Raw genomic sequence first — 21,926 nt, 5'->3', positions numbered from 1 at the left:
TCAGAACCTTTTACTTGGCAGATCTCAAAGCTAGTTTGTCAGACTTGGAATCTGCAAATATTGACTGCTGCTTCTATGATAGTGTAGCTTGTTAAGATATTGTGTAAAAATTGTATTTGGCAATGTTGCCTCTACCCTTAAATAGTCTACCTAGATGGACTTTGGAGGAAATATAAAGAGGTACTTTCTCACAAAAAAGCACTCGACAACCAGTCTAGTTCATGCTGTCTCATGCTAATGGAAAAACTAAAGTTCCCATTACCCTTCAGCACTGACCCTGAGTATTCCTCATTGGCATTATGACAGAAGCTGTTCAGAGCCTGCATCGTGGCATTGGAATATGACTTCCATAACAGCACCTGGGATCTCTGTGCAGGAGTTAAGATTTTGGGTTTTGGCCAACACAGTTATATTCTGGTTCCTGAATGCTTTTATTTATTTTACATTGGTCTGAGTATATGTGTGCAAGTGTATTTGTGTGTAGTTTTAATAGTCTTTTGTGGGCTGTAGGACAATTTTGCTGCATTTCATCCCAACAGAGTGGGCTTTATTCCTCTGGTGGACGCACTCATTCTTGTTAGCAGAGGACTCAGAAGGTTTTCAGTATACAGGTGCCCTCTTCATGAGTCAGCCTGTAATTATTGAGAAAGATTTTCATCAAACTGCATCAGTGAAGTCTGTCACAAATGTTACTTTTACTCAGTACTTACTGTGTGCCTGGTATATTCCAAACGTATTTAACTTAATTTTGGCATGTCTTGGCACTTAAGTTTGGTGGAGGTTTTTGTTTGTTTGTTTGTTTTGTAGAACATTTAGGTTTAAAAGTGCATACTTTGGCGAGGTTTTCATAATTTAAAATATGTAGAGGCTTGTCTTGTAGCAGTAGTTTCTAACTTGGCTGTTTTGTCATGAAAATAGTAACAGATAGAAAATTCCCAACCTCAGAATCCTGGCTTATCTATTTTCTGTTCCTGAACAGTTTCATCTTTGTCTCTGTTCATATTTAATAAAGCCAGACAGTAAAGCACAGCAGCAAACATTCTGACGCAGAACAGAAATTTCTTTATTATTTCTTCAAGCTCCCTCTTTTAGCATTTTTGGTTTGTGTTGTCAGTGAAAAACAACAAATGCTTTATTCTATTTTGAGGTATCTGAAGAATAATACAGTTGTTATGAATATGTTGTTATAGTTTTCCAGTTGTAGCAGCTGTGCAGGAGAAGTTCTGATTCGCCCTTGTTTATACAATGCACACATATAGATTTGATTCAGTCTGTGATTTGTTTGTCAAATATGCAACAGGCAAGAAGCAAGTGGTTTTATTTGTACCAGATACCATCCTACTCTTATTCAGAACAAAACACTAGGAATGTGACTTATTGGTATGATTTCTAAATGGCTTAACCTTCACAAAAATTTTTATCTATTTTTACTTGGGGAAGTCACGTAAGAAAAAATAGGTAGATATGGTGAGTGTTATGACTTTTAGCAAATCTTGTTAATCTGTATGCAGAAAGAATTCTGAATTGCGCATTGGGGAGGGAGAGGATAATAATATTCAGTATCCGGACTCCACATTACGTTGCTCAAGGATCTAGTGGGATACTAGATATGGGAGGGGGAAATGTGGATGATGATGATACAGTTCTGTGCATTTTTCATGGGGCAGGTGGAAATCCACATTTGCTAATAACGTAAATCACAGCATTTCTCCTTTGTTCTGGGTCAGAAAACTAACTTACCTTTTAACCCTTTGGAAAACATGGCCACTGGAAATTCCTGTACCTTAATTCTACCAACCTACTTCAAGAATAAATTGATGACCTAATAAGACAGGATTCTGTCTTATTCAGTCGTTACTGAAAGAATTCAGAGCTAAAGTTCAGTGTGCCTGTGGGTACCCGTCTTCCTGTGAGCAGGGCTATGAGAGCCTGGTTTGAAGTAGAAACCTTCTGCAGGGGGCGCGGTCACAGGCTCCACAGCCTGCAGATTTCACTTTATCCGCTCTCCTGTGTGTGCCCGGGAGCATCTTTGAGCATTTGTTAGTTATTTCCTTGAGTTTTTTCCAAGCTAAATTCTCACGTATAGTCTACAGTTGTTTTAAACCCTTCTTGATGTTCACTGTTAAATTGCCCTCCATAAAATAAGGTGCACACACCTTCAGCAGTTAAGAAGGTAGTTTCTTCACACCCTCATAAGCCTTACAGACAGAAGTGACATCTCACTTTGGTGAGGTTAAACGTTGTCATAGGCTTATTACCATTTGTATTTTCTTTTATGAATTGCTTACTCACATTTCTTCACCTGCTCTATCATGGTGTTGACCTTACCGATTTGAAAGGGCTTTTTCTGCAATAAGATTAATAGCCTCTTAATCAATGCTTTCTGTTGCTTGTCAGTTTTATTTTATGGTGGTTCTTGAATATCCAGTCACATGTTTTCAGTACTTCTGTTCAAACCTGCCACTGCCAGCTTTGGGATTATGGGCGGCAGGCCTTGCCTACGCTTTTGCTGTAGGAACCAGCAGGCTCTGCACAGGGCAGGAAATCTGCCTGCAAGGAGCTGCAGGTCTCTGAAAGCCCAGCAGCAGTTTTAGATGCTATCTGCCAGAAGCATCTCTTCATTCCTTGAGTCATTCCAGTCTGAGAGCTGCCTAGGTTTGTTCAATGACGTATGACTCCCATACAGTAAGTGCATAAATGTAGAGTTAGATGAGTTTTAACAAATGTGTGCATCTGTGGAACCACTGTCTTGCTAGACATAGAACATTTTGACCCTGTAGTTTCCTTGTGCTCATCCGCCTTCTCCCACCCTCACTTAGCACTGCCCCCCGCCCCCACCCCAGACACAAATCACCCCTGATCCGATCTCTCTTGCTACAGCTTGGTTTTGCTTCTCCTAGGACCTCATACAAGTGGAATCATACAGGACAGATTCCATCGTGTCTCGTGTCCTTTGCTCAGCTTGATGGTTTTTGGATTCACCCATGTTGTTGCACGAATCAGTAGTAGTACTTTTTTATTGGGAGCAGCAGCCTGTGGTGTGAATGTACCTCCTTTTGTTAATCCCCACTTTCCTGTGGATGGATACCTGGGCTGATACATTTCCTGGATGTGACGGTGAAGCTGCTGTGAACATCCTTGTGTAAGCCGTTTTGTGGACATACATCCTCGTTTCTCTTGGGGAAATACCTAAGAAGACCATTGCTGAGGTAGGAATTGCCAGACGGGTTTCCAGAGTGGATGTGACATTTTCCACACTCACCAGCGGAGTATGAGAGTTCCAGGTGTCCTGTATCCTCATCAGCCTTTACTCCTGTTTTAACGTTAGCCATCAGAGTCAGTCTTGAATTTAGATGATGTAAGCTGTCCAACGTTGTCCTTCTCTTTCAAGATGGTTCTGGCTATTCCAGATGTAAAATTTTAGAGTCAGCTTTTCAACTTCTATTAAAAAAAAAAGCTTTGGGGATTTTTTTTTTTATTGGGATTGTGTTGCATCTCTGTCAGTTTTGGAAAAATTGGCAATAACATTGAGTCTGCCAAATTATAAACATGATATGTGTCTCAGTTTATAGGTATTCTTTAATTTTCTCTCAGCCATGTTTTATCATTTTCAGTGTAAACGTTTTAGACATTTTTATGAAATTTATTCCTAATATTTTGCTTTTTGGTTGTATTATAAATGTAGATGTAAATTGTTTTCATTTTCTAATTGTTTACTACTACTATGTAAAAATTCATCTGATTTTTTTAAAAGTTTCTGACATACACTTGATTTTTTTAAGTTTAATCCTGCGACTATTAAATTCACTTATTTTCTAGTAGTTGTTTGTAGATTCCTTTATTTCTAAGTTTTTTAAATCAAGAATAAACAGTGACTTTTCCTTACCCTTTTTTAATTATGAAAAATTTTATTTTATTTTTTTTTTAATTCTTTTTCAACGTTTATTTATTTTTGGGACAGAGAGAGAGCATGAACGGGGGAGGGGCAGAGAGAGAGGGAGACACAGAATCGGAAACAGGCTCCAGGCTCTGAGCCATCAGCCCAGAGCCCGACGCGGGGCTCGAACTCACGGACCGCGAGATCGTGACCTGGCTGAAGTCGGACGCTTAACCGACTGCGCCACCCAGGCGCCCCGAATTATGAAAAATTTTAAACCTTCAAGTTGATGGGGCATCTGGGTGGCTCAGTCAGTGTCGGACTCTTGATGTCAGGTCATGATCTCACGGTTCATGAGTTTGAGCCCCACATCAGGCTCTGTGCTGATAGTGCAGAACCTGCCTTGGATTCTCTTTCTCTCTCTCTCTCTCTCTCTCTCTGCCACTCCCACTCACATGCAGTCTCTCTCAAAATAAATAAATAAACATTTTTTAAAAAGTAAACAAATCTCTAAGTTGAAAGAATTTCAGTGAACGTTCATATGCCCAGTACATGTTCTTCAGTGAACATTTAACTTTTCATCCCAGTCTCCATCAATTGTCTCAACTGTTGACACATTTTTATCTACGCACTTCTCCATAAAAAAACTTCTTTTAACATGCAGTTCGTTTACTAGAATTCTTCATTTGTTGATAGCTTTTTTCTTTTGATATAAAAATTTCTAACAACATGATGCGTAGGTCTTAACAAGGATACCAGTTGCTGAGCTTAACAAAGGCATACACCTGTGCGCTCCAGAATTGTTTATTGACCTAGAAAACTGTCACCCTAGAAAGTTCACTGATGCTCTTCCCATTAAGTTCCCTACAATCTTTGGTTTCGTTCTCACTTTTTTGTTTAACAGGGTGTGGCGTTTTTTGGCTTGTTCAAGAATTTCCATTTAAGTGGAATCATACGATGAGTATTCTTTTGAGTAAGATTTTGTCATTGACCGTGTTTTTGAGACTCAGCCATGTTCTTGCAGGTATCACTAGTTATTTGCTTTCTGTCCTTTGGTGATATTGTATGTACTTACCACATTGTATCCAGTCATTTGTTGGAATTTTGGACTGTCTCTGGTTTGGGGCCATTATGAACAGAGCTGCTATAAATAGCTTTGTGCAATCTTTTTGTAGACCTGTTTTCATTCCTTTTGAATTAGGATTGGAATTGCTGGATCATAGGGTAGGTATTTGTTTAGTTTTATAAAATGCTATCAGACCTTTTACCAAAATGGCTGTACCATTTCAAAATCCTACCAACAACGTGTGAATATCTCACTTGTTCATCTGTGGTGTGTGTTTTCATTTTAGCCATTCTAATGGGTGTGTAGTAGTATCTCATTGTATTTTTAATTTGTATTTTCCTCAAGAATGATTTTCATCACTTCTTAATGTGCTTAATGTGCTTATTGGCCATTCATACTTTTGGGAATGTGTGCCCAAGTATTTTGCCTACTTTTTAATTCTATTTTGGCCTTGTCATTAGTGAATTCTAGGACTTCTTTTTCTATTTTTACTTATTTTTTGATGTTTTTATGTTTATTTTTGAGACAGAGAAACGAGCTGTGGAGGGGCAGAGAGAGAGGGAGACAGAAACCTAAGTGGGCTCCATACTGATAGCAGAGAGCCCAATGCAGGGCTTGAACTCCCAAGTCATGAGATCATGATCTGAGCTGAAGTCGGACACTTTAGCCGACTGAACCACCCAGGCTCCTATATTCTAGGAATTCTTTATTAGACATAGGGACCAGCCCTTGAATATACCTTTATGGATGTTATCTCCCAATACATGGCTTGTTTTATACATTTTGTCAACATTGTGTTTTGAAGTCTGGTTTATCAGTTTTCTTTCTTTAATGTTAGTGTTTTTTTGTGACCTAAGGAAACTTTGCCCACCCCCTAAGTCGTAAAGTTGGCATCCTATATAGCTTTTATAATTAAGCCTCTAATACATCTTGAATTAATTTCTGTGTATAAAGGTTGTGACAATGGTTGTGATTCACTTTCTTTTACATATGGATAGCCAGTATCCCAGCACAGATTTTTGAAATGACTCAACCAAATGGATTTCTTTGGAAGCCTTTGTCACTAAAAGTAAATGAATGAATGAATCAGATGACAGTTTCAGTCAGAATCTACTTTGGACTCCATTGCTCTCTCTTTTCATTGATCTGTCTGTGGACCCAATATCAGGACCATACTGTTTGAAATCTGTTGCTTTATGGTAGTAGGTCTTGAAGTAAGTCTATACAGCTACCTTTTTTTTTCCCCAAAATTTCTTAAGGTTTCTTTTCAGGTTTGTTGCCTTTCCATGTGAATGTTGCAATCTTCTTGGCAGTTTACACTCAAAAGTTTGCTGGGGTTAATATTGGGATTGTTTGAATATGTAGATAGATGCATTTGAGAAAATTTTTTAACAATATTGTTTTAATTCATGAACATTTTTTCCCATTTTTATTGAGATATAAATGACATACTGCACTGTATAAGTTTAAAGCACACAGCATAATGATGTGACTTACATATTTTGTTAAACGATTGCCACAGTAAGTTTAGTTTAACACCCACCATCTCATATAGACACAAAAAAAGAGAAGAAAACTATTTTCCTTGTGATGAGAACTTTTAGGATCTACTCTCCTAGCAGTGTTAACTATAGTCCTCATGCTCTACATTACTTTACCAGTACTTATAATGGGAAGTTTATTCCTTCTTTCTTCCAGTTCCTGCACCTCCCTCGCCCCCTGTCTTGCCTATCATTTAAGGATGTTTATGTAAAGGACAGCAGTCCTTCCTCCCTCCAGAGGTTGGGGAGCACATTCACGGTCTGTCATAAAAAATTCAGCTTCCGGAGCTCAGTATTCCTCTCCTGTAACATAACCCATTATGTGGCCCTCGTGTGTCATCTGTGGGAACTGGGGCTCAGGGAAGTGTAAAAGAAGACACTGGTACTCTGTTTCGCTGCTATGAGGAGCACAAGTCCTTTTGTCTATGACTGGAGTCTCGTGCCTTCTGCCACATCCATGAAACTGTCAGGCTCTCCTGTTAGCTTGCAAATAGGATAAAATCACACACTGGTCAGAGTGCTTAATGGTTTCAGTTATGATGACAGGAAGCTGACAAGGGTATGCTTTTCTCAAAGGGGAAGATGAAAGCCTCATGGAGTGATTGATGGGATTTGAGGAAAATCCATGCAGATCAGTAGCTTGACATGTTGACCAAATCTTCAACCTGGCAATAAATGGTCGCCTTTCTATTGTGTGCTAATGAGGAGAAACTGGGAGATGACTAGATTGGCTCCTAACTACGTGTTTGTGTTTGAACACCGCTGCCAGACCCTGCTCTGGTGGTTCTGACTCCTCCCTGGGCAGGAAGACGTGCTCACTGGTTTGGTGGGCATGTGGTTCTGGCACTTCTCAAACAGTTAAAAGGATGGAAAGTCACAACCACAATGGGCAGAAAGCAGGCAGATTATTAGGACTTTGGCTGGTTCTCTTGGGAGATGAGGGGTTGGGACTCGTTAAAGCAAAACAGCTGGGCAGCCTTGCTTCTCAGTTTCTCCCAACACTGTGTCACACAACCTCAGGTCCGTTGGGAGATGCCAGTAAAAGACTCAGGGTTTTTGCAGTGGGGCCTGGCTGCCATGAGGGAGGTCTGGCCCTCTCAGGGAGATTTCCCAGAGGCAGACAAACACCAGTGGGAAGACATTGGTGACACATTGACTAGTACTCGGACCTTTACTGCCCCAGAGTGGATTTCCAATGCTGAAGAACGTGACCCACCAGAGAATAAGAAACCCTAAAAGTCTGAGATAAATTGATGCCATTAGCCCCACTGCCTGGAAAATTCTCCCCTGGTCTTTCTGTTAAAACCACGTGAGATGTCATGACAGTGGAGCATCGAATACCCATAGTTAAGTCACACGCCGTGAAGTTGCTGCTGAGCAAGTCAGGCCTGAATCAGCCAGAATCTGCAAACGCCACGGTCCCAGCTGGAAAACAGTGTGGCTGAGACTGCTGAAATCAGTGATGTCAGTAACGGCCTTGCCACCTGATAAAGGGCTTCGTTACAGTGGACTGAAAACACTGGAAATGTAGTTAAGCCAGGAGCAGCCCCTGTGCCATTTGAATGGAAGGTGAATGTGCTTGTTTACTGGTGCAACACCTCTCCCTCTCTCTGTCTGCCCTTGACCCTCTCTCCTCTACTTTGACCCCAGTTGCTTTATGGAAAAATGTTTAGGGGTCTGTCTGTGCCCTCCCTGACTGCAGGCCATACACAGCCATCCCAGCATTCTGGGGAACTTTGGACAGGGGAGGACCTCAAACATTTTTGGTTCTCTTGGGTACAGCCAACTGAAGTCACCATCCTGTTCAGTCTTGCAGGAGTAGATGGTATCTGAGTTCAGCTGATAGGCTTTAGCCAAGCTTTGTGTAGTGGGGAAAGAAGTTAATGTGACCTCGTGAGTGGACCCCATTGGGTCAGTTCCGTGTACTCTTACTATATATCTGGATGTGTAGTAGGAATCCATGTGTTAGCACATGCCTCGAACTTCCCTATCTGTAAGTTTCAAGGAAGATTCTCCCAATCAGAAAGAACTGTGTGTAGATTGTAGTACATCTTTGGGGGTATGTAAGCTCCTCTGTAATTTGCCAGTAGTGGATGACTTAGTGTTTAGAGTGCCCCTGCCCTCTGAAATCACAGCTTTCACTCCCTAGGTGGCATCCTGTTGGTAGGCATGTCAGAAGCCTCAGTCTCATGAGCCCTGTCTGTAATACCATCACCAGCAGGAGTGGTTGATTTACCCCCAACAAAATTGAGAGGTCTCCTTGCTGTGTAAAGGTTTTTAAGACTGTACACACAGATTCATGGTCCAGAATCCCTTATGCATTCAATAGTAACTTTTATCTCTTTAGCCCCCACATGAAAAAGGAAGTCCAGGACTTTATTGGGCTTTGGTTGTTGGAGACTATGTGCCTCCCTTGGGCATTATTCTACTTGGCCCTTTATATAGGCCAGCTTGCAAATCAGCATCCTCGGAGGCCAGGTCTAACAGGTTGTGTTAGAAGCTGCCCAGCCGTCTGCAGCTGTCTTGGCTGCAGGTGCACCCCTTTGGAAAAGCAGCTAGCTATTATTAGCTTGTTCTTACCTTACTACCAAGCTCTTGTCGAAATTGAATGCCTGTCCCATGGAGGTCTTGTGACTCCCAGGCCTGATACTCTCATTTTGGAGTGGTGAATTTAGAATCAGCGACTAACCCGACAGGAAGGGCCCAACAGGCCTCAGCTGTTAAATGGAAATGCCGTATTGAAGAACTAGACTCCTGCCCAGTGGTGTGTTAGCTTTATATGAAAAGTGGGTGGAATCTGTATCCCCACTCCTTTACCCTAAGCAGACCCCCTGGCTCAATGGGACCCTTGATAGAGTTGCTGAGATGCCAGGCCTGGTTCACTACTGGTTCAGTTGAGCTGAAAACTGGTGGTGTGTACTAAGGCCCTGCTGCTGTAGATCACCCTCATCACCAGCTGTTCAGATCAGAAAGTGGCTGCTCTGCTCATGAGGCGTAATTCAAGGCAGTGCCCAGGCTCTGCTCAGTACTTTCTTGGTGAACCTCTTGAGATTTGGACTGACTTCTGGGCTGTGGCTTGGCTTCCAGTCTGCCACTTGGGAAACTATGGGCTGTTTTGAGTCACTCATGTAGACAGACCCCCACCCTGGTAAGTGCCTGCTCTCTGATGAGACCAACTGGAATCAAGCTGCTGGTTGAACCTGCACGATCCAGGTGTCATTGTACCAGACGCGACACATATCCGCCATCACAGACTGGACTTACGGTAAAGGCTTTCATGTTTCTGGCGCACACGTGACCACTGCATACCCAACTAATGATCCCTGCCAAAAGTTTACCTAGTTGCCTGACAGAGGGAAGCCCCATCACATGGGCCTTTGTCCCACCAACCCCCCTGGCAGGCTGATTATATGGGACCTTTGGGCCTTACTCAGAGCCAATGGGTGCCTCCCCACTGTTGACACTTTCAGGTTACGGTGTTGCTATTCTAGTCTGACCAGGTAACTCTGGCCATACCATAGTGACCTCTGAAATAAATCTGTGCATTCGTGTTCTCAGCTTCCCAGGCCATTTGCAGTCTGACAGTGGTGCACCTTTATCACAGATGCTGCTTAGTAACAGACCTACAGTTAAGGTATTCAGTGGGCCTTCCATGCTCCCTGCCTTCCACAGATGGCATATGGCACCATAGAGCATTAGAGTAGCCTCCTCAGAAATCCATGCAAAAAGGTTTCTGACTCTGCCTCCTTCATCTCATCACCTCCTAGTCTACACATAGTGAAACAGTTTGGTCACTGAACCCAGCTTTCCCTGGGAAGGGATCATTTCCTCTTAGCTGCTTCCTGGGCTGTGAATAGGACAAAAGTTGTGATACATTTTATATACACCTCTTTTGAAAATTCTGGACTCTGCCCTGATCATTCCTGGGTATCTTTTTTCCCATAACAGCACCCCCAGACTTCTCTGGGTGACAGCCCAGCCAATGGGGACTTAGGAAATTTGAAATTCATTCTGCTCTAGCCACTGAATGGTCTTGCTGGACTGATAGGAGGAGCCTAAATTATTAGGATAATGACCACTTAGTTTATTCCTCCTGCTTACTGAGTTCCCAATAGGGCCCACATTGGCCAACATGGAAGACGTAAAGAATCTGTGTAAGCTGCGTAAAAATGCTCTCACTTCTCTTGCACCTGCCCCTTCCTTGCAAAGGTCTAGGTGTGGGTAAGGTATGATTGGCAAACAGGTGAAAATAGCTGCTGTAATGGGAACATGTGGTGGTGGAGAGAAGGCATCATGCCAGCCCCTGAGAAGAGAACGCTTTGCATGTCTGGAGGTACTGGGAAGGGAGGGACATTAATGATCCTTGTCTTTCAGAACCACCCCTGCAGTCTTCCTTAATAATGGAAAAGCCTTGGTGTGGTTCTCCTACATTTTTGTAAGGGACTTAAGTGTAACTTTTGGATCTGCCATCCCTGCCCAAAACATTCCAATGATGAATTGGTGTATTCCTTGTAACTGTACTAAGTCCCATCAGAAGCAGTGTAGGATGGCTCCAGGTCACCTGTTAACACCTCCACTCTTAATAACCATCACTGCGGTTCCATGGAATCTGCAGTTCCAGATGAATGTCATCTGGCTGGTTCACTAGACTGGATAAAGTTGGAGTGACTGCTCGTAGGCAGTCCCTCCAAAAAACAAGGACAAGTCAATTATTTGAACTAAGCTGTATGGCTTAACCAGCTGGAAAGCTATGTTGTAGGCACTTTCAACCTATGCCCCTATGATAGAAGGGCCACTTGGGAGACCCTTGTCATCGTAAACAGCACTTTCCAGACCAACATGCACACCACTGGGACTGTATTTGTATGAAATCTAGAAGCATGTTTCCATCCCACAACTTGGCGACTTGCACCCTTGAGGGTGGTCCTTGAAGACCTTGAGGTATTTAAGGAAAAGCAACCAGTAGGTTGTAGAGCCCTCTTAAGGCTGTGGAGATGTCCAAAATGAGGCTACTCTTTTTTATAATATTATTACTATTTTAGAGTGAGCACAGGCAGGGGAGAGGGGTGGAGGGGACAGAGAGAATCTTAAGCAGGCTCCATGCTCAGCACAGAGCCCGATACAAGGCTTGATCCCACAACCCTGGGCCAAAATCAAGGATGCTCAACTGACTGAGCCACCTAGGGCCCCCAAGGCTACCATTGGTTACTCAGAGCAGGTTGCTGAAGGGATAATTGGCTTACTCTGTATATACATCCTGCAGACCATTAGCCCTACTATTAGAGCCATAGAAAGGGCAGTAGGAAATTTGTCCCTGACTTTGTTTGAAATGAGCAGTAAAAACGCCTTGGCCCTGGGAGATATTCAAGCCAGCCTCAACTCACTGGCCAGGGTTGTGTATATGCTAGAATTGCTCTGGATTTCCTCCTTGTGGGCTAAGACAGAGCTCATGCAATTACTGTGCATTCTGTTATACCTGTATTAATGCCCCAGAGCAAGAGGAAAAATCAATTCAGAAACTTAAGGAAGAAGCCATCTGGCTTTCTGAGATAGATCCTGATAGTTTATGGGATTTGTTCAGCTAGCTAGGTCCAGGACACTGAAGGCATGGTTAAAGACTGCAGGGTAACTCATTTTGATTCTTAGAGTCCTGTGGAGAATAGCTTTAATTAAATGTTGTATAAGACAAATTGAATGGATTTGGTCCTGGCCTCTAATGGTCAGATTGATCACAGCAGCTGATGGAGTAGTATACTCAGGAAAATTTTCCAGAAGCCACGACACCCTGAATGTACATGGTGATACTGTTGGGGGACAATTCTCTAGGGTGTCTTATATTTCCGTATGTCTTGGGAACAGAGACCGTGCATTTGTTCTGGATGATTAATGTTGGTATAGCAAGCAGTCTTGGAGACAAAGATAGTGTCTCCCTTCATACATTAGGGTAAATTTGCTTACAGCTCGGGATGATCAAGATAGGCCAGGCATTCCAACTGACTATTAGAAAGATTTTGGTTCCCCAAGCTGAGAATTGCTCTCTCCTGTCTTGCAGCCCACTGGATGAGCATTTGTCACCTGGCCCTCTTTATGTTGTCCTGTAGGAATTGGGACAAAGGTAACTGGTGCAAGCAAATGCTGATATTCTGACAATTGCTGCTGCTCTGACTAATAATGTATTTATTTCTTCTCTGATGAATCTTGTGTTATACCAGCATCCATGAAAATGTCAAAAGCTAACTTGGCAGGTTGCAGATAGGTAAAATTTCAGGTAAAAATTCTTCTTGGTTATTGGAGATCTGTTGCAAAAAATTCCTCCAGCTCTTGTTTCTCTGAAATTATCTTAAAATGTCTGCCTTTCTTTAAGCAGCTTTTACGAGTTTAATTCATGTACCAAACAGTTCACCTATTTAAATTGTACAGTGTGGTGGCTTCTTGTTTATACAGTGTTGCATCCATCACCAGAGTCAATTTTAGAAATTTTCATCTCTTCAGAAAGAAACCCATGTCTGTTAGCTATCGCCTGCTTCTATCCCCACCTCCGTGGCTTCTCTGTCCACTGTTGCCCCCACCCCACCCCCCGCCGTCCACTCCTGTCCTAAGCAATCACAATTTGTTTTCTGTCTCTATAAAGTCATCTGCTCTGGACATTTCTTAGGTATGGAATCATATACGGTCTTTTGTGACTGGCTTCTTTGACTTAACATAATGTTTTCAAGGTTCATCCATATTGTAGTATGTGATAAGTACTTTATTTCTTTTTATACCTGAATAATATTCCCTCATATAAACATATATATATATATATATATATATATATATATATATATATACACACACACACACACACACACACACACACACACATACATACATACACTATTTGGTTTATCCACTAATGAGTTAATGAACTTTTGGGTTATTTATGCTATAAACATTTACATACAAGTGTCCTTGGGGACAAAAGTTGTCTTTCTCTTGGGTAGACACCTAAAAGTGGAATTGGTGGGTCGTGTGGTAACTCTGTATTTAACTTTTATAGGATCTGACACATTGTTTTTACAAAATGGCTGCAACGTTTTATATTCCCACATGCAGCATATGAGTTTCATTTCCTCTACATACTTGATAACACTTACCTTTTTTATGTAGCCACCCTTAGTGGGTATGAAGTGGTATCTTATTGTGGTTATGACACGCATTTCCCTGATGGCTAATGGTGTTGAACATCTTTTCATGTGCTTATTGGCCATTTGTATATCTTCTTTGGAGAAATATCTATTCAGGTCCTTTGCCATTGTTAAACAAGCTTATCTTTTTATTCTACTGAGCTATAAGACCTTTTGTATCCTCGATACAAGTCTCTTACCAGGTATAGTTTGCAAAACTTTTCTCCCATTTTGTGGGTTGTCTTTTTACTTACTTGGTGGTGTCCTTTGAAATACACAAGTTTTTCATTTTCATGTCCAGTTTATTCTTTCATTTCTTTTGCCTTTAGTGTCCTCAGAAACCATTGCCTAATCTAGGAGCACAATGATTTACACCAATGTAAATCTACATTTACTTACACCAAGTAAACTCTTATTCTAAGAGTTTAATAATTGTAACTCCGATATAGATCTTTGATCCATTTGAATTAAATTTTTTATATGATGTGAGGTAGGAGTCCAACTTGATCTTTTGCATGTGGATATCTAGTTACCCAGCATTATTTGTTGAAGATCCACAAAGTTCTTTCCCTTCATTGAATAGTCTTGGCATCCTTGTAGGAAACCATTTAATCCTGTATATAAGAGTTCATTTCTGGTTCTTTTCTGTTCCACTGGTCTCGATGTCTGTCTGTATGCAAGTTTCACACTATTTTGATTATTATAAATTTGTAATAAGTTTTGACATCCAGAAGTGTGAGTCTAACTTTGTTGTTGTTGTTTAATTTCTTTAATGTCTATTTATTTTTGAAGGAAAGAGACAGAGCATGAGTGGGGGAGGGGCAGAGAGAGAGGGAGACACAGAATCCAAAGCAGGCTCCAGGCTCCAAGCTGTCAGCACAGAGCCCGACGCGGGGCTTCAACTCATGAACCGCGAGATCATGACCTGAGCTGAAGTCGGTCACTTAACCAACTGAGCCACCCAGACACCCCCTGTTGTTCTTGTTTTAAGATTGTTGTTCTTCCTTTTGAAGGGCTATTCTAAGTCCCTTGCAATTCCATATAGATTTTAGGATTAGCATGCCAATTTCTGCACAGAAATCAGCTGGAATTTTAGTAGAGGTTGCATTGAATCGTTAGGTCACTTTGGGAAATACAATAATAATACTATTGTTATGTATCCTGATCCATGAACATGCAATTTCTTGCCATTCAGTTAGGTCTTTAATTTCTTTCAACAGTGTTTTCTAGACTGAATATTTCTGTGTAATAGCCTTCGATCTTTTTTGTTAAATTTATTCCTAAGTATTTTTACTTTTTGATGCTGTGGTAAATGGACCTGTTTTCTTTATCATATTTGGTTTGATCATTGCTGCTATATACAGTGGATTCAAAGTACTGTATACAATTTATATTTGTATATTGATTTTGTATCCCGTGATCTTGCTGAACTCGTTTGTTCTAATAGTTTTTATTGGACTCCTTAACATTATTCCATATAGACCACATCATTTGCAAATAGAGATAATTTTACTTCTTCCTTTTAAGTCTGGGTGCTTTTTTATTTCTTGCCTAATTAACTAGCTAGAACCCTAGTACAGTGTCACATAGAAGTGGCAAGAACAGACCTTCTTGTCTTGTTTTTGATCTTCACGGGGAAGGCACTCAGCCTTCTACTACCACTGTATGTGATGTTAGCTGTGTGGTTTTTGTAGATGCCCTTTATCAGGTGAAGGAAGTTTCTGCTATTTCTGGTTTCTTGAGTGTTTGTTTTGAGGAGGTATTGAATTTTCTCAAGTGCTTTTTCTGCATCTATTGAAGTGAGATGTGATTTTTTTCCTTTTTATTTTGTTGATATGTATTATCAATACATTGATACAATAATACATAATACAATATTTACATTAATTAACTGATTTTCAGATGGTAAATCAACCTTACATTTCTGGAATAAATCCTTGTTTACCATGATCTTTTGTAACATATTACTGGATTCAACTCTCCAATATTTTACTGAGGATTTTTGTGTCTACATTTATAAACCAATATCTCTAGCTTTCTTTTCTCATTATGTCTTGGCTTTGGTATCAAGGTAATACTGGACTCATAGAATGAGTTGTGAAGTGTTCTCTCTTCTGATTATTGGAAGATTGGTCTTGATCTTTTCTTTAAAACTTGGTGGAATTCACCAGAGAAGTCATCTGGTCCTGTGCTTTTCTTTGTGGGGAGTTTTTTGTTTGTTTTTGTTTTTTATTACAAACTATTATACAAATTCAATCTTTTTATTTGTTATAAATCTATTCAGATTTTTAAAGTCAGTTTCAGGAGTTTTTGTCTTTCCTGGAATTTGCTCATTTCATCCTGTTATCCAAATTGTTGGCATACCATTGTTCGTGATATTATTATTATCTTGATTTCTGTACCTATTGGTAGTTCCTTCTTTCATTCCTGATTTTAGTAATTTGAGCATTCTCTTTTCCTTGATTAGTATAACTTAAGTTTGGTCAGTTTTGTTGATCTTTTCAAGGAAACTTGGTTTTGTTGGGTTTTTTTAATATTGCTTTTCTATTCTTTGTTCCATGAACTTGCACTCCAGTACTTATTTCCTTCCTTTTGCATGCTTCGGGTTTGGTTGGCTCTTTTTCCAGTGTCTAAAGGTGGATGGCTAGCTTATTGATTTGAAATTTTTCTTCTTTTTCAGTGTAGGCATTTACAACTATAAATTTTCCTCTTATCACTGTATGTTGTGTTTTTGTCTTAATTTTTCTTGAGGTATTTTCTGATTTCCCTTGTGATTTCTTCATTGTCCCACAGTGGTGAATTTCTCAAATGTTTCTGTTAATTTTCATTTTCACTCCCATTTTATTGATGATAATACTTTGTATGTTTTCTTTCCCTTCTAATTTACTGAGGCTCATGGTATGAGCTAGCATATGGTCTATGCTGGGGTATGTTCCGTGTGTGCTTGAGAAGAATTATATGCTGTTGTTGGGTAGAGCATTCCCTGGATGTCTGCTAGATGTAGTTTATATATGGTAGTGTTTAGGACTTCTGTTTCCTTGTTGATCTTCTATTTATCCATTATTTAATGTGGGAATTGAAGTCTTTCCAACTCTTATTATTAAATTGTCATTTCTCGTTTCACTCTTGTCAGTTTTAACTTCGTGTATTTTGTTGGCTTTGTTATTAGGTATGCTTGTAACTGTTGTATATTTCTATATGTTAACATATACAACAATACAACTGCATGTGTATTGTCTTATACAATTGCTTTTTAAGTCAGAAGAACGAAGACATTCCTTTTAAACTTTTAGAATTATATAATTATCTTTACCAGCCCTCTTCAGTTTTTTTGTGTTTGAATTCTGGTTTATCTGCTTACAGCCTGAAGAACTTCCTTAGGTATTTTTTTGTAAAGCAGGTCTGCTAGTGACAAATTTTGTTTTTGTTTATCTGGAAGTATCTTTATTTTGTTTTCATTTTGTGGGGAGGAGGTGGTTTGTAGACTTATTTTTTAGAGCAGTTTTAAGATTCACAGTAAAATTCAGCAGGAAGAGAACAAAGTGTTCCCATCTACTTCCTGCCCCTAGCAGGAACAACCTCCCCCACCATCATGGACATCCTGGAGCACAGTGGCGCATTTGTTACAATTGATGAACCTACAGCAACAATTCATATCACACAAAGTCCATAGTTTACATTAGGGTTCGCTCTTGTTATCATACATTCTGTGGGTTTTGACAAATCTGTAATGACATTTTACCCACCATTAAAGTATGATAGAGAATAATTTCCGTGCTCTAAAAGTCTTCTGTGACCTGTTCATCCCTTCTTCCACACTAACCCTGACAAACCCTGATCTTTTTATAATCTGTGTAGTTTTACCTTTTCCAGAATGTGGTATGTTGGAATCACACAGTATGTACCCTTTTCTGTTTTCATTTTTGAAAGATAGTGTTGCTGGATATAGGTTTCTTAGTTGACCTTGTTTTCTTTTAGTACCTTGAATGTTTTCCCACTGCCTTTTGCCTCCATTATTTCTGATAAGTTAATCTTGTTATAATTCCCTTGTAACTGAGGAGTTATTTTCCTCTTGCTGCTTCCAGATTTTCTCTTTGCTTGACTTGGGTATTTTGAGCATGCTGTGTATTTCTGGATCTCTGCTTTTATCCTCCTTGGAGTTTGTTGAGGTTCCTGGTTGTGTAGGTTAGTGTTTTTCAATAAACTTGGGAAGGTCTCAGCCATTTTTTCAAGTATTTTTCTGCACCTCTCCTTGTATCCCATTGCACATATATTGGTGTACATATGCGTGTCTCACATTTCTCTGTGGTTCTGTTTTCTTCATTCTGTTTTCTCTCTGGTCTTTGTATCGCATAATCTCTATCCGTCTTTTTTTCCCACTTGATTGATTCTTCTGCCAATTCAAAGCTGTTGAGCACCCATAATTAAAAAGTTTTTCCTTTTAGTTGTTGTACAGTGCAACTCCAGAATTTCCCTTTGGTTCTTTTTGCAGTTCTGGTTCATTAATGATATTCTTTGATGTAATATTGTCTTCATTTGACTTCCTTAAGCATGGTGCCCTTATTTGAAGTCTTTGTTCACTATACCTGCCATCCCTCCCTCTCATGAGTAGTTCCTGTTGTCTGTTTTCCCCCTATGTATGCCTCACTGGTGCTTTTGTCTTTTCATGTTTTGTAATTTTTTTTTTTTTTTTGAAAACTGGACATTTTAGGTTATATAATGGCAGCAGTTCTGGATGCTGGTTCCTCTCCTCCCCGCCCCCCGAGACTTCTTGTTGTTGCTATTTGCTTGGTTGCTTTGTGACTTGGTAGACTGTTTTAGTGAAATCTGTTACCCCTACTCTGAAGTCTTCAATAGGACTCCCCAGCAGGCACAGTCTTGGGCAAGTGCATAGTTATCCTGGGACAACATGGGTTTAGTAGGCCTCTCTGGCCATCTCCTTCCCTGATTCTCCAAGCTGCTACCTTTATTTGGTGTTAGACCTAGCATGATAGACTCCACTGATTACTGGCTGGTCTGTCTATTGTTTTTGTACAGTGCCTGGTGCATTAATTGTTCAGTAGTCTGATCCAATTAAATTTGGCAGGTATGGTGTTTTTATTTTTTTAATTTTTTTTTTTTAACGTTTATTTATTTTTGAGACAGAGAGAGACAGAGCATGAACAGGGGAGGGGCAGAGAGAGAGGGAGACACAGAATCTGAAACAGGCTCCAGGCTCTGAGCTGTCAGCACAGAGCCCGACGCGGGGCTCGAACTCACGGACTGTGAGATCATGACCTGAGCCGAAGTCGGATGCTTAACCGACCAAGCCACCCAGGCGCCCCCGGCAGGTATAGTTTTTGAGGCCAGTCTTTGAGATTTGTTCTTATCCTGGGAGGGCTCTTAGCTGGATTTCTCTGGTGACTAGGGGAGTTATAGTTTAGCTTGTTGCTTTGCATTATCATTTTCAAGAGCATCCTTGGGTTCAAATGTACCCATACTCTGTTTCAAACAAAGTCAGTTGTTTTGGGGAACAGCTCTCCTATGGATCACCTCTCCCCTCAGGGCAAAATCTCTGAACCACCTGTCTGGCTGCTGGGTAGAGTGGTAGCCTCTGGTCTTCTCAGCTTGCTTCTCCAAATATAGAGCCTCTCCCCTCAGAGTGACTTGGGGCAAAATTGGTCAAAGTCCCCAGTAGTTTTGCCCTGTTACTTCTGGGGTAGAGCCTCCTTATGAATAGGGGGTAAGGTAGAGGAAATGAGTCCCTGACCTGTCAGTCATACTCAGTCATACTCATCAGGGGTCTTTACCCCTTCTCCTTCGGGAGAGGAGAAATGCTGGTGGCCTGTCTCTCCTAGTGACATGATAAGCCTTGACTGGGAGCTAAGAGGGAGAGAGAGCCTGTATTCTTGGTCTCCCAGAGCTCCCAGTGAGCTCCTGTCACATTGAACTGGAAGGTAGATGGGGAAGGAGGTGGGTCATGGCTCACATGTCATAAACTTTCTCTGTTCTTTTTTCAACGTTTATTTATTTTTGGGACAGAGAGAGACAGAGCATGAACGGGGGAGGGGCAGAGAGAGAGAGAGACACAGAATGGGAAACAGGCTCCAGGCTCCGAGCCATCAGCCCAGAGCCTGACGCGGGGCTCGAACTCACGGACCGCGAGATCGTGACCTGGCTGAAGTCGGACGCTTAACCGACTGCGCCACCCAGGCCCCCAAACTTTCTCTGTTCTTATTAGTTAGTAGATTTAGTTGAATAAGTGTTCCTCCATTTGCTCCATGGCTTTAGGACAATTTTCAGAGACTTTAGGATTTTGTGATTTTTTTTTCTTTCTTTTTTCTTTTTTTATAGTAGTGTTCACGAGCTTTGCTTGTTTGGTTGGAGAGGGTGTTTACAGAGCTCCTTATTTATTCTGCTGTCCCAAAAAGGGAACTCTACGTTTGCTTTTGAAGCATATTTTTTTAGATCTAGAATTCTAAGTTAACAGGATTTTCCCTTCAGTGCTTTGCCTCCTGGCCCCCATTGTTGTGGTCCTGTCTGTAATGTCTCCTGTCCTCTACTCACTGGCTGGCTGGTGGTGTCCTTATCTTGGTTCATTTAGGTTTGACTATGGTGTTCATTGGTATGGTTTATCCTGAACACTGCTTTCCTTCAAGAATCTGGAGTTTTGATACATGCTAGGCAGAGGATGCCTCTGTGGCCAGCCCCCAATAAAAAAATCCCAGGCAGGAAGTCCTTAATAAGCTTCTCTGGTAGACAGCATTTTGCATGTGCTATGACATCTTGTGGCTGGAGGAACGGAGCTCATCCTGTCAGAGTCCCCTGGGAGAGGACCTTGCAGGCTCGTGTTTGGTTTCTCTCAGACTTGCCTACACACACTTTTCCCTTTGCTCATTGTGCTTAGTGTCCTCCTGCTGAATTAAGCCACAGCCGTGAGAGAGACTGCACGCTGAGTCCTGGGAGTTCTCCCAGTGAATCCCCAAACCCAGCGCCTCCAACACACCAATTGTTGCTCTCCACGAGCCTGGTATGGTAGTCCAGGAGCACGCCTGGGATTTGAGGGGGGTTATAAGGTTGTTTGGGGGGCTCCCCCTTCTGTGGGGCCCTCCTGTCTGTGATCTCTCTGTCAATCCCTGACTCTGCCCTCTGACGTCAAAGCCTGGAAGACTGCACTTTCTGCCTGAGTCCTGCCAGCCGCCTGGGGAGTGCAGAAGCCCTTGTCTTCTCTTGTTTGAAGGGTCCCATCCCCTCAGTTTCTACCGGCTTTTGGTTTCTTTACAGTGTTTTTCAAATATTTATGTTTATATTATTCCTTTATTTCTGGCAGTGGAACTGTCTGCCTGTGTTTTTAATAGTTAGCAAATGTTCTTAGTAACTCAGGCAACTTTTCCTATTCTTAATAGTAAACACAACTTTTCAAATGGCTGGTGACACACTCCTCTCCCTCATTTAAAGAGCTGTTGCTAATATTGCACTGTATGTCAACTAACTAGAACTTAAATTTAAATAAAAATGTGAAGAGAAGAAAAAATAAAAAGCCGTTGCTTTTCAAAGGCCCACTAGAACTCTTTGATAAAAGCAGGGGTTTTGTTTATTCATTTTTTCCATAGTGATGCTGTTGTTTCGAATTTCCCAGCCTTTGGTGTAAGACCCAAGCCTGAGAAAAGCTCTCAGCATCTCTTGTGGTGTCAGAGTTATCCTGGCAGCCTGTTCCACTGTTCTGGGAGGAATCACAGCAAGTATCAGCAAGCAACAGCATCTTGCTGACAGGGTTGTCGACGATGATACAATGTGCCAAATTTTTCCTACTGTGATTGTTTTGCAACTTAGGTCTTTTCTTGTAAGCTGATATATTTGCATGCCTTGCCCTGATACATTTTCTAGGCCATTTGGCATTTAAATGTAACAGCAGCAGTTACTCTTTCTTCCTACTCTTCCTGAGTTCTTTAACCAGTTTGGACTTCTCTGTGAGTTTTTGTTTCCTGTGTTGGTGAACCTTTTGTCCATCCTTTTCTGGCTTCTGCAACCTGGTAGCACATTTCAGCTCATTCCTGGAGCCACAGCTATCAGGATGTGCTCTGAGGTAGGTGAAGTGTGTTCAGTGTTTGGAATGATCCTTTTTGGTTAATTTCACTGCTCTGCAAACCATCAGGGGACATTGTAATGTTAAGGAAAGCCTTGCTCTACTTGTGTCACATCTTGGCTTTTTAGGTTGAGTTTTAGAAGGAAATCCTAACAAAAAGAACTTTGGTGAGTTTACTATGACACAGGTAGTCAAAGAAGGCTATTGTGAT

The 21,926-nt window shown here is 41.1% G+C and overlaps 1 protein-coding gene across 6 annotated transcripts in view; it reads left to right on the top strand.

Moving 5' to 3' along the window:
* The window catches only part of CDYL (chromodomain Y like), a 251,054-nt gene that overhangs the window by 150,800 nt on the left and 78,328 nt on the right, over positions 1 to 21,926 (top strand). Inside the window, exon 1 of one of the 6 annotated variants that reach the window (XM_086706398.1) lies at positions 21,594 to 21,715. The exons of the other annotated variants lie outside the window; for them this stretch is intronic. Within the exon in view, the coding sequence (XP_086562524.1) occupies positions 21,704 to 21,715 (12 nt within the window). The 5' untranslated portion in view covers positions 21,594 to 21,703. Of the gene's footprint in view, positions 1 to 21,593; positions 21,716 to 21,926 lie in introns of those variants that run through there. 6 annotated transcript variants of the gene reach the window in all.

The sequence above is a fragment of the Puma concolor genome, chromosome B2 (assembly GCF_028749965.1).
Source record: "Puma concolor isolate L17-30 chromosome B2, mPumCon1.1.hap2, whole genome shotgun sequence".
In the NCBI taxonomy this organism is placed as follows: Eukaryota; Metazoa; Chordata; class Mammalia; order Carnivora; family Felidae; genus Puma; species Puma concolor.
Note: the sequence above shows the minus strand (reverse complement) of the source record. Positions and strands in the feature narration are given on the sequence as shown.